Source organism: Pseudorasbora parva, chromosome 18 (assembly GCF_024679245.1).
Source record: "Pseudorasbora parva isolate DD20220531a chromosome 18, ASM2467924v1, whole genome shotgun sequence".
Lineage (NCBI taxonomy): Eukaryota > Metazoa > Chordata > Actinopteri > Cypriniformes > Gobionidae > Pseudorasbora > Pseudorasbora parva.
The window spans coordinates 43,777,042-43,791,944 of record NC_090189.1 but is presented as its reverse complement, the minus strand read 5'-3'; the positions used below and the strand labels follow the sequence as shown (position 1 = coordinate 43,791,944).

Below are 14,903 nucleotides of genomic sequence, written 5' to 3'. Positions count from 1 at the left end.
GATTGATCGGACGAGATATTGGTTATTGTCTTTCTAATATAAAGAGTTCTCGGTCTCGGTTAAACTGTACATATCGGTTACAATTTCCAGTTTATATTTTATAAAAGCAGTTTTTCGCTGTATTTGTTTAACTCTGGCTCAGAAACTGTTATATGGATATTTAGATTGATCGGACGAGATATTGGTTATTGTCTTTCTAATATAAAGAGTTCTCGGTCTCGGTTAAAATGTACATATCGGTTACAGTTTCCAGGTAGAGTTTTAAAATAAAAGCAGTTTTCCACTGTATTTATTTTCTATTTGTTTTTGTAATCAGGCTCAGAAAATATTATATGAAGATCTAGATTTATTGGCCTATATATATCGGTTATTGTCTTCCTAATATAAAGAGTTATCGGTATTGGTGAAAATTTACATTTTGGTTATGATTTCTAGTTAAGGTTTAACACAAAAGCAGTTTTCTGCTTTATTTGTTTGTCTTTTGTTTTTTATAGTCAGGTTCAGAATATTTGATATGGATATATAGATTTTTTTGGCCAATATATCAGTTATTGGCTTCCAAATATAAAGAGTAATTGGTATCGGTTAAAACTTACATATCGGTTACAAATTTCAGTTAACATTTTATAAAAGCAGTTTTCCACTGTGTTTGTTTGTCATTTGTTTTTATAATCAGGTTCAGAATATTTGATATGGATATTTAGATTTATCGGCTGATATATTGGTTATCGGCTTCCAAATATAAACAGTAATTGGTATTGGTTAAAATTTACATATCTATTACAATTTCCAGTTAAGATTTTATCAAAGCAGTTTCACACTGCATTTGTTTGTCTTTTGTTTTTTGTAGTCAGATTCAGAATATTTGATATGGATATTTAGATTTATCGTCTTCCAAATAAAAAGAGTAATCAGTCTCGGTTAAAATTTACATATCGGTTACAGTTTCCAAGTATAGTTTTAAAATAAAAGCAGTTTTCCACTGTATTTGTTTGCAATTTGTTTTTGTAATCAGGCTCAGAAAATATTATATGAAGATCTAGATTTATCAGCCGATGTATCGGTTATTGACCTCCAAATAGAAAGAGGTATCGGTTAAAATGTACATATTGGTTATAATTTCCAGTTAAGGTTTTATAAAAGCAATTTTCTGCTGTATTTGTTTGTAGGTTCAGGTTCAGAATATTTGATATGGATATCTAGATATATCGGATGAGATATCGGTTTTTGGCCTCCAATTATAAAGGTTTATTGTATCGGTTATAATTTACATACATCTTACGTTTTCCAGTTAAGGTTTTATAAAAGCAATTTTACTCTATTTGTTAGATTTAGGTTTAGAAAATTTGATATGAAGGTTTAGATTTTATTCGCCGATATATCGGTATCGGTTAACATTTCCGTATCGGTGCATCCCTACCGAGTTATGACTGGACGGATTTTCGCATCTCTTTAATCTGTTAATCTTGGTGTAGCTCTTTATTCACACAGAAGCACAGCGTGAACACGATTGCGCTGCCTTGCAAACACTGGTACAGTTTTTCCTTCAGGAAATGTAAATCTGACTGTCCCCTGTAAACTTTGACTGCTTATTTATTTGGCCGTTCTAGCGGGTCATTCCACAGACTTTACTGTGTTTGATTATCCATCTTCTCTTTGTTGTGTACGTAATGTTTTGTTACAAAAACTTGAAGGCTGTTATAATGATGCAAATTTAATTGCACGCATGTGTTTTTTGTTAGGGAAAGTCTAAGATTGTCTGTCCTGTTTTTATGATTTTGTACAGTAACTGCAATGCAATTGATCAGCAGATCCTATGTGGAATGGCCCGACTGTACCCAACCAGGTTTGGTGATGTTTTTCCCATTGTCTGTCCCTAACCCTGCCGGTTCTCCATGATTGCTTCCAGCCCAAAGATGGGACGCTGCAGTGTTCAGACGTTAAACTTGAATCCAGTCCATGTGCCTTGATCCTCGTGTGAAGCCTGTAGTTTTATACGTTCCTTCAACTTGAGACCCAATCCGTTTTTACCATTGAATATTTTTGCAGATTATCTCTCAAGCACTTTTAAATGTTTCTTTGTCCAGAGCCTATTTTCCAGTATTAACCGTTTTGTAGATTGTGAGGAGAGCCCAGGGTTTCATTCAGTGAATTATTGCTCTGATATGATCGTTTCGGTGTTAAAAAAAAGCACATGCAAATTATTGAGCAGAAATCTAATGCTGTCCTTCTGCACCCAATCGGTTGTGGGATCTGATGATGTTGAGGCTGGGGTTGATGGGAAATCTTGGGAATGCTGGTATTTTTATACATGCTTGTCAATACTGATGCATTAAAATGGTTTATGCATTATTATTAGTAGTATTTTCATTAATGATCTTTTTCTCCTTTAGTACACTTTTGTTAAAGTGCTATTTGGAGTAGTTTTGGGTTTAGGATGATATGAAGGCCAGTCAAAAGATTAGACATTACTATTTTCAATATTATAAAAAAAAAAAAATACAGTTTAAAATAATGGCTTTCTATTTTAATACACTATTTATGTGACGCAAAGCTGAATTTTTACAGTGTCACATGATCCGTCAGAAATCATTCTAATGTGATGATTTATTATTAATGTTGGAAACGGTGTGGATTAATATTTTTTATAACCTGTGATATCAATATTCATTGATCAATAAAACGTTGAAAAAACTGCATTTATTTAAACTAGAAATGTTACAATGCAGGTCTTGTTTAACACATCCGTGTGTGTATGTGTGAGAGAGAGAAATGGGTAGGTTTAAGTGTGTGTGTGATGGGTATGAGCATGAGACTTCAAAAACTTTAAAATGAGTAATACATCCAATCTTTTGAACGGTCCGGTATAACGTTATTAATTATTTTATTAAGCGTGTTATATAGTCCACATGACATTGCAAATAACTTCCAGTGCTTTTGTCCTGAATAAAGCACTTTGAGTGTGTTTCTCCAGTAGGGCCTTCATGTCAATAACGGATGAGGAAAGTTGCTAGCCCGTTTATTTCTCGATAGCACCAGCAGTGGTCGAGTAGCCCACAGTTATACTTTTTAGGACACGTGTCGTTAACGTGTCTAGTATAAACACAACTCTCGCTGTCGTTTCAGTTCATATTAAGAGTTACTGAAGTTAAAAAAGAGGAAAAGTGTGTGTGAGTGATTGAAGTGAGCCGATTCATGACATCAATGGCAGCGAGATCAGGAAGTTCAGTTTGAGTGACAGGCGCGCTTAGCCAATCGAAAGCAAAGACACGAGCTCGGAGGCCCGCCCTCGTCGGAAAGTAGCCAATGGGCAGCTCAAAGCCACGACTTCCGCTGTCTCTCAGGACATGTTTCATTGTTGAGATGAGCTCGACTGTTGCTCGGTAGTTCGGTTAGTTTCCGCGCGGACACGTTCGGTTCGGCGCGCGGGACCGAGTCCGGTTGGGTTAGTGAAGTCGAAGGATCTTTCGCGAACCGAATCTGAAGTTTCTTCCTCGGATTCTCCGTGCGTTGATTTGCGGCGCGTTCGGCTCCTGAGAGCGCGTCGAGCTCGGCTGTAAGCTGCGTTGACGTCGCGTCGCCATCGGTGCCCGGTATGAACGGGTTCAGCACGGAGGAGGACAGCCACGACGGGCCGCCCGCGCCGCCGTTCTTCGGGCAGAGCTGCTGTCTAATCGAGGACGGGGAGCGGTGCGGCCGATCGGCGGGAAACGCCTCCTTCAGCAAACGCATCCAGAAGAGCATCTCCCAGAGGAAGCTCAAGCTGGACATCGACAAGAGCGTGAGAACACACACACACACATACACTACCCCTAAACCTACCCTTCACACACACTACCCCTAAACCTACCCTTCACACACACTACCCCTAAACCTACCAATCACACACAAACACACACACATACACTACCCCTAAACCTACCCTTCACACACACTACCCCTAAACCTACCCATCACACACAAACACACACACATACACTACCCCTAAACCTACCCTTCACACACACTACCCCTAAACCTACCAATCACACACAAACACACACGCATACACTACCCCTAAACCTACCCTTCACACACACTACCCCTAAACCTACCAATCACACACAAACACACACACACTACCCCTAAACTTACCAATCACAAACACACACACACACACACACACACACTACCCCTAAACCTCCCCATCACACACTCACACACACTACCCCTAAACCTCCCCATCACACACTCACACACACTACCCCTAAACCTCCCCATCACACGCTCACACACACTACCCCTAAACCTCCCCATCACGCTCACACACACACTACCCCTAAACCTCCCCATCACACACACTCACACACACTACCCCTAATCCTCCCCATCACACACACACACACACACGACCCCTAAACCTCCCCATCACACACACACACACTGCCCCTAATCCTCCCCATCACACACACACACACACACACGACCCCTAAACCTCCCCATCACACACACACACACTGCCCCTAAACCTACCCATCACACACACTACCCCTAAACCTCCCCATCACACTCACACACACACTACCCCTAAACCTGCCCATCACACACTCATACACACTACCCCTAAACCTGCCCATCACACACTCATACACACTACCCCTAAACCTCCCCATCACACACACTACCCCTAAACCTCCCCATCACACACACACACACACACACTACCCCTAAACCTCCCCATCACACACACACACACACTACCCCTAAACCTCCCCATCACACACACACACACTACCCCTAAACCTCCCCATCACGCTCTCACACACACTACCCCTAAACCTCCCCATCACGCTCACACACACACTACCCCTAAACCTCCCCATCACGCTCACACACACACTACCCCTAAACCTCCCCATCACGCTCACACACACACTACCCCTAAACCTCCCCATCACGCTCACACACACACTACCCCTAAACCTCCCCATCACGCTCACACACACACTACCCCTAAACCTCCCCATCACGCTCACACACACACACTACCCCTAAACCTCCCCATCACGCTCACACACACACACACTACCCCTAAACCTCCCCATCACGCTCACACACACACACTACCCCTAAACCTCCCCATCACACTCACACACACACACTACCCCTAAACCTCCCCATCACGCTCACACACACACACTACCCCTAAACCTCCCCATCACGCTCACACACACACACTACCCCTAAACCTCCCCATCACGCTCACACACACACACTACCCCTAAACCTCCCCATCACACACACACACACACACACACACACACACACACTACCCCTAAACCTCCCCATCACGCTCACACACACTACCCCTAAACCTCCCCATCACACACACACACACACACACACACACACACACACACACACACACACACTACCCCTAAACCTCCCCATCACACACACACACACACTACCCCTAAACCTCCCCATCACACACACACACACACTACCCCTAAACCTCCCCATCACACACACACACACACTACCCCTAAACCTCCCCATCACACACACACACACACTACCCCTAAACCTCCCCATCACACACACACACACTACCCCTAAACCTCCCCATCACACACACACACACACTACCCCTAAACCTCCCCATCACACACACACACACTACCCCTAAACCTCCCCATCACACACACACACACTACCCCTAAACCTCCCCATCACACACACACACACACACTACCCCTAAACCTCCCCATCACACACACACACACACTACCCCTAAACCTCCCCATCACACACACACACACACTACCCCTAAACCTCCCCATCACACACTCACACACACTACCCCTAAACCTCCCCATCACGCTCACACACACACTACCCCTAAACCTCCCCATCACGCTCTCACACACACTACCCCTAAACCTCCCCATCACACACACACACTACCCCTAAACCTCCCCATCACGCTCACACACACACTACCCCTAAACCTCCCCATCACGCTCACACACACACTACCCCTAAACCTCCCCATCACGCTCACACACACACTACCCCTAAACCTCCCCATCACACACACACACACTACCCCTAAACCTCCCCATCACACACTCACACACACTACCCCTAAACCTCCCCATCACGCTCACACACACTACCCCTAAACCTCCCCATCACACACACACACACACACACACACACACACACACACACACTACCCCTAAACCTCCCCATCACACACACACACACACACACTACCCCTAAACCTCCCCATCACACACACACACACACACTACCCCTAAACCTCCCCATCACACTCACACACACACACTACCCCTAAACCTCCCCATCACACACACACACAACCCCTAAACCTGCCCATCACACACTCATACACACTACCCCTAAACCTGCCCATCACACACACACACACACTACCCCTAAACCTCCCCATCACACACACACTACCCCTAAACCTCCCCATCACACACACACACACACTACCCCTAAACCTCCCCATCACACACACACACTACCCCTAAACCTCCCCATCACACACACATACACACACACACTACCCCTAAAACTCCCCATCACACACACACACACACACATTACCCCTAAAACTCCCCATCACACACACACACACTCCTGTAATACCTGTGTCATATCCATGTCATTATACACATTTGAGTCCTGATATTTCACACACACACACACACACACACACACACACACACTGGTAGTGTGCGCTTGAGTCTAGTGTTGTGTTGAATAAACTCTGTTTTTCAGGTTCGGCATTTGTACATCTGTGACTTCCACAAGAACTTCATCCAGAGCGTGCGAAACAAACGCAAGAGGAAGACGAGCGATGACGGAGGAGAGTCCCCGGACCATGATGTGGAAGTCCCGGAGGTAATGACCGCCCCATCCTCGTGTGTGTGTGTGTGTGTGTGTGTGTGTGTGTGTGTCTGATATAGCCCTGTTTCACCAACATTACCCAGAACAATTTGCCCCAGGAACTCTTCTCCCTTAGCCGGGTTTAAACCAGAGCAGTCTCAGGAGTAGCTGAGTTACGGTCTGGCTTCATAGATGAATCATTTCCAAAGGTGTGTGTGTGTGTTGGGTAGGTTTAGGGGCAGTGTGTGTGTGTGTGTGTGTGTGTGTGTTGGGTAGGTTTAGGGGCAGTGTGTGTGTGTTGGGTAGGTTTAGGGGCTGTGTGTGTGTGTGTGTGTGTGTGTGTGTGTGTGTGTGTTGGGTAGGTTTAGGGGCTGTGTGTGTGTGTTGGGTAGGTTTAGGGGCAGTGTGTGTGTTGGGTAGGTTTAGGGGCTGTGTGTGTGTGTGTGTGTGTGTGTGTGTTGGGTAGGTTTAGGGGCTGTGTGTGTGTGTGTGATGGGTAGGTTTAGGGGCAGTGTAAGGGGATAGAAAATACGGTTTGTACAGTATAGAAACCATTAGGCCTATGGAGAGTCCCCATAAAACATGGAAACACTACGTGTGTGTGTGTGTGTCCTCATCCTCCTCATCAGTAGCCGGTGTGATCCACATCTGAGCCCAGTGTTGTTCTTTGCTCGGCTTAAAACAGACGCGATAACTCGAGCGAGTGGTGTTCATCCATCTTAGTAATGAACCAAATCTGCCTCGCGGTCGCTGAGCGGTCGTCCTCGTGTAGAGCGGCGCTTCTGATCGGGGCCGGGGTTGGCGGATTAGAAATGGGCTTGAAGGAGCTCTTCTCCAGACTACTGGAGGTCATCTGGGTTTTGCCAGGCTAGTTTTCCTCAGACCTGCTGCTGATTAACTTACCAAAGCTACTTTGCTTTAATTTTCCTTTGCTGTGTGAGAATATAAAGCCTTATAACAATAGATTTACACTAAACTAAATGTTCTCCCATCATCGACAGGAGCTCATTGGGAAAGGATGGACAATGCCCTTCATTTTGTTTGCAATAACCAGCTGCAATAACCAATAAAACTGTTCTATATATTGTTTCTATATCGTCATAAATATCGTTATCGCAAATATTCTTGAAATAGCCTGATATAATTTTGAGGTTATATCGCCACCGCTAGTCCGCTACAACAGGCCTGCAATCATAGTGGACGAAAACAAAACGTCAGTTATAACCGTAATTAAACTAAACTAACCTGCTCTGTGTCCATGCAGGCTCTGTAGGCATTATTACCCGACTCCGGTTCAAACTGAACCCGACTACTGAGTGTCTGACACTTCCTGTGTGTGAGATTGAAGCTCCGCCCTCTTCCTGATAGGGGGCGGGAGCAGCAGCTCATTTGCATTTAAAGGGACATACCCAAAAACAGTGTGTTTTTGCTCACCCCTAAAAGAGTGTGGGGTATTTTGAGTTGAAACTTCACATAAACACTCTGGGAACATCAGACTTATTTTACATCCTGTAACGGGGGGCGTAAGCGGACCTCTTTAAACTGGGTGATGGTTTGTGAGTTGGATTAGTCTGGACTTTGACTTGGCCATGTGTTTGTGGATTTGCTGTGGGTAGGAATGTGCGAAACTAGTTGGTTAATATGGTTTCCTCAGGGGAAGATTCTGGGTTAAAGCTCGAGCTTAAGCTGTAATTACGATTTCCACTTATAAGTTCAGGTTTATATTGTAATGGCTGACTCGTTCAGGTTCAGGCCATCCTTAAAAATATTTTGGTTTGCAGTAACAGTAAAAAAAAATTAAAAAAGGGTCGGTAGGTAGGTCTATATATTTTTTTTTTTTTTTTTTTATTACAAAAAAAAAGTAAATTTTTGGTGATGGTGATTACGTAGGTATGAATTTAAACTGACTGGGTCTTCAAGCCGTGCCTTCGGGCGTGTAGGCTAATTGCAGGCTATATAGACCACAGACAAATTGAAATATTTGTCAAAAACATGTTTATTGCATAAATTTCAGGTGCATTCATTAAGAAAATGTTCCAACCACCAGCTAGCTGTCATTGACTCAAAGCTGTCAACCCTCCCTTTTTCCTTCCGGGTTTCTCACGTATTTTAGCTCTTTTCCCGCTGTCTTCCCGTTTTAGTATTTTCCCGTGATGTGTTCCGTATTTTTACGCTCGATTGTGTTAACTCAGAACACGCAACTATCTGTGTCTCTGAAGTGGCTTGCACTTCTTGCCAGACCAACGCATCTGGTGATATAGACTAGTGCATTTGAATATTAAAAAGCAAAAAGTTGTTTTAATGAATTCAATTAATTAAGTAGCTATAACCAGCTATTCAATCAAGAGCAGTGAGTGAGTCCTTATCTTTTGTTTGACAGACAGCAGTAAAGGCTACTGCCCCTTTAAGACCTAATACAGAGATATGCTCGTCTTTCTCAACTGTATAAAGTTCTCTTAAGGCATATACAGACTGTCTGATGGATACTCATCAAGATCGACATGTTGACATACTTTTTGTGTGAGTTTATCCGTTCAAACGCAAGACTTGAAAGAACTCAATACTTGCGCGCTGTGAGACGTGCGCGCGCTGCGCACAGAGACAGATCTTCTCTCACTGCAGAGGGTTCTCATTCGCGTCTTCTGGCGAATATACTGAGTGATGATGGTGAAATGACTGGCCATACGGCAGCACTCGCATGCACTGAACACAGTTTACAAAGATAGACCGTTTTGCCCATGTTTTCTTTTATTATCGCTGTTGTAGTGTACGTGTATCCATCGACAGAACCATACATAAAGCATTATTTAACAAGTTACAACCAGTGCCGCCGCTCCCACCACACGCTGCGGTCGAGCAGAACACCCGCTACCCATAGCAACGCGTTATGACAACGACATTTCAGACTGACAGAGACAAGATAAACCATAGAGATAAACGGCTTTTCCGCCATTTGTTACTGTTTTGTACACGTTGTTATATTAATTATAATTCAAATTCTGTTTTATTGGCCACAATATAGTAATGATGAATGTTGAGAGGGGCACTTTTGATTCATTTTCAGAAAGGGCAGGGGCTCAAACCCCCAAAGCCGTCCCCTCTGCAGTGCTCTTGCCTGGTGTGTGTAACGTGTCCATGGTCCTGACTCCTGTCACACGGCGAAATCTCCGACAGGGCTTTAACAGTCTAACATCACAGTGAATGAGAGGATGAGCCGAAACGAACGCACAGGCCGTAGTGTGACATCCGTTAACCATAGTGTAAACATAGATGACGTCACGGGTTTTTCTATAAACGAAAGAACGTAACCTTCGTTTGTGTGGCCCAGGCAATTTATACATTTATAATACTTACTAAAATATAATTCATATTATTTTATTACTGTTGTATTAGTTGTTAGAAGAGTAAAAAAAGAAATTGGTCGGTCTTAAAGCCCATTTACAACCGGCAAGTCGGTCGGACTAAAAGGAAAAAAAATAAAAAATTGAGTCGGCCCTAAATTGACAGGGTCGGTCGGGTTACGGCAAACAAGAATATTTTTAAGGATGGCCTGAGGTAAGGCCGAAGCGGGCAGGACTCTCCCTCAGGGGGATTGCTGGGAACTTTACATTATCTTCCTGCCCGGTGAACTGAGATGGCACTTTTTAATATATCCAGCTCACATTGACACTTAAAATAGCCTAGAGGCTGTAATATATTCAGTGGGGATTGAGTTCAGCTTTTGATCAGTCTTGTCTTTGTCCAATTTTCCAACACTTTTTATTTCTCATCATAGTTTGTAATGATGTGACTCTTAGCTGGTTGTGTGGTTCATGACTTAACTCTTAATCCCAATGGGAAGCATTACAGTGTGACCAACGCCACAGCGAGTGTGTGCTGATGCAGCAGAGAATGCTGGAATCTGTGTGTGTGTGTGTGTGTGTGTGTGTGTGTGTGTGTGTGTGTGTGTGTGACGGTACTGATGCTGTTTGTTCTGGGACAGGTGGATCTGTTCCAGCTGCAGGTCAACACACTGAGACGGTACAAGAGGCACTACAAGATCCAGACCAGACCTGGACTCAACAAAGCCCAGCTAGCAGAGGTACTGCGCAAAAACACCACGAACATACTGCTAAAGCTACAGGAAAACTACTGCAAAAATACTGCTAAAGCTACAGGAAAACTACTGCAAAAATACTGCTAAACTACTATAAAGCTACTGCTAAACTACTATAGTTACAGAAAAATACTACTGTAAAACACTAGGGTTAGTGTTTCTGTCCACCTGCTAAAACTAGACCGAACCAATGAAATATTAATAACTGATTATGTTGTAGTCAATATATGATGTTTCCTCTCAGCTGTGTGTGTGTGTGTGTGTGTGTGTGTGTGTGTGTGTGTGTGTGTGTGTGTTTGTTTTGTTGCATAAACCTGTAGGTGTAAGTTTGCCTCTTGCCCAATAGTTTAGTCGGATCAATACCTCATGACCGGCCGCTGGTGTAAGTTCAGTGCTTGAGTTCTGGAGTTTATAATGTAATAGCAGCCAGATCGTCACACACTCGCTCTCGACAGATGCAGAGTTATAGAAACAAACGCCCTTTGGATAAATGAAGTTCACTGATCAGTGACTGATTAGTGTGTTTAGATGATATCAAATCAAACACTTTATTTTAAGGTTCAGTTATTATCTATTAACGAGTGTCTTATGATCCTGCATATTACTATGATATAGTCTGTTTATGAGCACTTATAAAGCTCATATTAATGCCTTATTCTGCATGAGCTTATTCTGCATCCCTTAATCCGACCCAATACCTAAACTTAAACGCTACAAAAACTACCTTACTAACTATTAATAAGCAGTAAATTAGGAGATTATGAGGCAGAAGGCGGAGTTAATAGAGAATATGTGTTCCCCGTACTGAAGTGCTCTCGTGTATTTCTCTTGACTCGTTTAACTGTTCAGATTAGATGTAGACATTGGGTTATATTATTGGGTCATTTATTCCTCTCCCTCATGTCATTCCAAAACCAAATCTCGCGCTGTCTCTCTCACACACACACACACGCATACACCCACACCGAAACATTGATGTTAAATGATATTGTCAGAGTAGTAACATTAGTTTTTGCTAAAGCGCTGCTGGTCACTTTCAGAAGTTGTAGCGACGCTTTCTTTTCCCAGAGAGAATGCGAAACACATTAATAATATCATTCTCAGTTAAATAATTGTTTTAATGTAATTTAAATACATTTTACACACTAATAGCCACATCGTATCGAATATCGCATTATTTAACAAGATATTTCATATCGCATTTTTCTTCAATATCGCACAGCCCTAATAACGCGTCTAGGCCTGTCACCAGAACACATCTTGCAGGACGATAAATTGGCCAAGAAATGATTGCGATGAACGATATTGTCGTTCTGAGACCATTTTCATGGTGCACCTGAGACCCGTAGTGCCGGATGGTTTAACAGCTGTCAGACTCGCAAAGATGGATAGTGACTGGAGTGAGGACAGCAGCTTTGCAGCAGAGCGGTCATCTAAAGTAGAGGACTTTTCTCCAGCACCGTCACCTGAAGTGGAGGAGGGTGAAATGTCTGTAGCTCGTGCCAGGGGCATGGTGAGCTCGTGCCAGGGGCGTGGAGAGCTCGAGCCAGGGGCGTGGTGAGCTCGAGCCAGGGGCGCGGTGAGCTCGTGCCAGGGGCGCGGTGAGCTCGTGCCAGGGGCGCGGTGAGCTCGAGCCAGGGGCGTGGTGAGCTCGTGCCAGGGGCGCGGTGAGCTCGAGCCAGGGGCGCGGTGAGCTCGAGCCAGGGGCGTGGTGAGCTCGTGCCAGGGGCGCGGTGAGCTCGAGCCAGGGGCGCGGTGAGCTCGAGCCAGGGGCGCGGTGAGCTCGTGCCAGGGGCGTGGTGAGCTCGTGCCAGGGGCGTGGTGAGCTCGGGCCAGGGGCGTGGTGAGCTCGGGCCAGGGGCGTGGTGAGCTCGGGCCAGGGGCGTGGTGAGCTCGGGCCAGGGGCGTGGTGAGCTCGGGCCAGGGGCGTGGTGAGCTCGGGCCAGGGGCGTGGTGAGCTCGTGCCAGGGGCGTGGTGAGCTCGTGCCAGGGGCGGGGTGAGCTCGTGCCAGGGGCGGGGTGAGCTCGTGCCAGGGGCGGGGTGAGCTCGTGCCAGGGGCGGGGTGAGCTCGTGCCAGGGGCGGGGTGAGCTCGTGCCAGGGGCGTGGTGAGCTCGTGCCAGGGGCGTGGAGAGCTCGTGCCAGGGGCGTGGAGAGCTCGGGCCAGGGGCGTGGAGAGCTCGTGCCAGGGGCGTGGAGAGCTCGGGCCAGGGGCGTGGAGAGCTCGGGCCAGGGGCGTGGATAGTGAGCCACCGTTCAGCCTTAAGAGGGCAGCACTAAGCAATTATACACCATAAATTATAGAATTAAAACACTTTATACCCAAATGTCAAAACATTTACTCGAATCAATAAACCGCATTAATAAAGCCCCAGTCTTGCAGATCATTAACTAAAATAAGTTGGTTTAGGGTTTAGTTACCCTTTAACACTCCAGAAACAACATTCTCTAAACTCTTTATAACTCGTGACGTGAGGATGATAATGCGGTTTTGTTGAAGTGTTTGATTAGCTTGGCCAGTGTCCACCTCTGTGGACCAATGAGAATCCAGCACCGTTTCCTGAATTCATTCTGTGTGTGTGTGTGTGTGTGTGTGTGTGTGTGTGTGTGTGTGTGTGTGTGTGTGTGTGTGTGTGTGTGTTGTTTTATTGAGTAATGTTTTCTCGTTTTCTTCTCCAGACTGTGAGCCGTCACTTCCGGAATATCCCAGTCAATGAGAAGGAAACGCTCACATACTTTATTTATATGGTGAAGAGCAGTAAAAGTCGGCTGGACCAGAAATCAGACGGGAGCAAACAAGTGGAATAAGGCTCTCCCCGACGCCATTATTTATGACCTGCAGATGATAGCTGGCGTTAAAGTTCCTGTCTGAATGCTTCGACGGTGTGTGTGTGTGTGCATATGTCCAACATCAGGTGACATATGGGAGTCAGATGAGGAGGGCTAACTGCTTCAACTTCTGTGCCAAACCCCAATAAACACCGCCGCTTCTGCTCAAACACACAGGACCTGAAGGAGACCAGGCTGGACTGCAGTGTGTGTTCTCCTTCATTCGGCCATATCTGATCTAATGTTTGGTGTGTGTGTCTGCTTTTATATGACTGCTGTATATCTGCTCTATATGGCTCTTTTGTAGATTGTAATGTTAGTTTTCTTCTTTTCTTTGTTTGGAATAATCAGAGTAAAGAGTTCTTGTGGCACTATTAATACTGGCATTTATTATTTTCATACGCATGCTGTCTGTGGCACCTCCCGTCATCAGAAGACTGAAGTAAAGGGTGTGTGTGTGTGTGTGTGTGTGTGTGTGAGAGAGAGAGAGGTGTGTGTGTGTGTGTGAGACAGTGTGTTTGAGTCAGATTGTGTGTGTGAGAGAGAGATAAAGTGAGTGAAAGTGTGTGTGTGAGATGGTGTGTGAGTCAGATTGTGTGTGTGTGTGTGAGTGAGAGAGAGATAAAGTGTGTGAGTCAGATTGTGTGTGTGTGTGTGTGAGTGAGAGAGAGATAAAGTGAGAGTGAGAGAAAAAAAATTGTGTGAGGGAGATAGTGTGCACGAGTGAGAAATTGTGAGGGTGTGAGAGAGATAGTGTGTGTGTGAGAGAGAAAGAAAGTGAGAGAGATAGTGTGCATGAGTGAGAGAAAAAGCGTGTGTGTGTGTATGTGTCCCACATTTAGAGGTAAGTTGTAAGTCCGATCATTGAGGACTATAAGTGACTCACGTTTCAAATAAAGATATGAGCATTAATGAGTTTATGGCTGAGTAAAACATCAATAATGCAGACGCATAACCTCTCGCTTCACCTGCCGGATTACAGGTGCACACACTGAGAAACAAGCACCACAACACACCTGTGGCCAATCAGCAGTAGGGGGCGTGTCCACTCAGGATAGAGAGGGAGCCAATCAGCAGTA

At 45.0% G+C, this 14,903-nt stretch overlaps 1 protein-coding gene across 1 annotated transcript; it reads left to right on the top strand.

The window, feature by feature from the left end:
- The first annotated feature begins 3,322 nt into the window (after positions 1–3,322).
- Positions 3,323–14,202, top strand: sap30l (sap30-like). Its single transcript, XM_067424177.1, has 4 exons — positions 3,323–3,781; positions 6,793–6,915; positions 10,883–10,981; positions 13,675–14,202. Exons 1-4 carry the CDS (start codon positions 3,596–3,598, stop codon positions 13,801–13,803), a joined length of 537 nt encoding a protein of 178 aa, XP_067280278.1. The 5' UTR covers positions 3,323–3,595; the 3' UTR covers positions 13,804–14,202.
- The last annotated feature ends 701 nt before the right edge of the window (positions 14,203–14,903 follow it).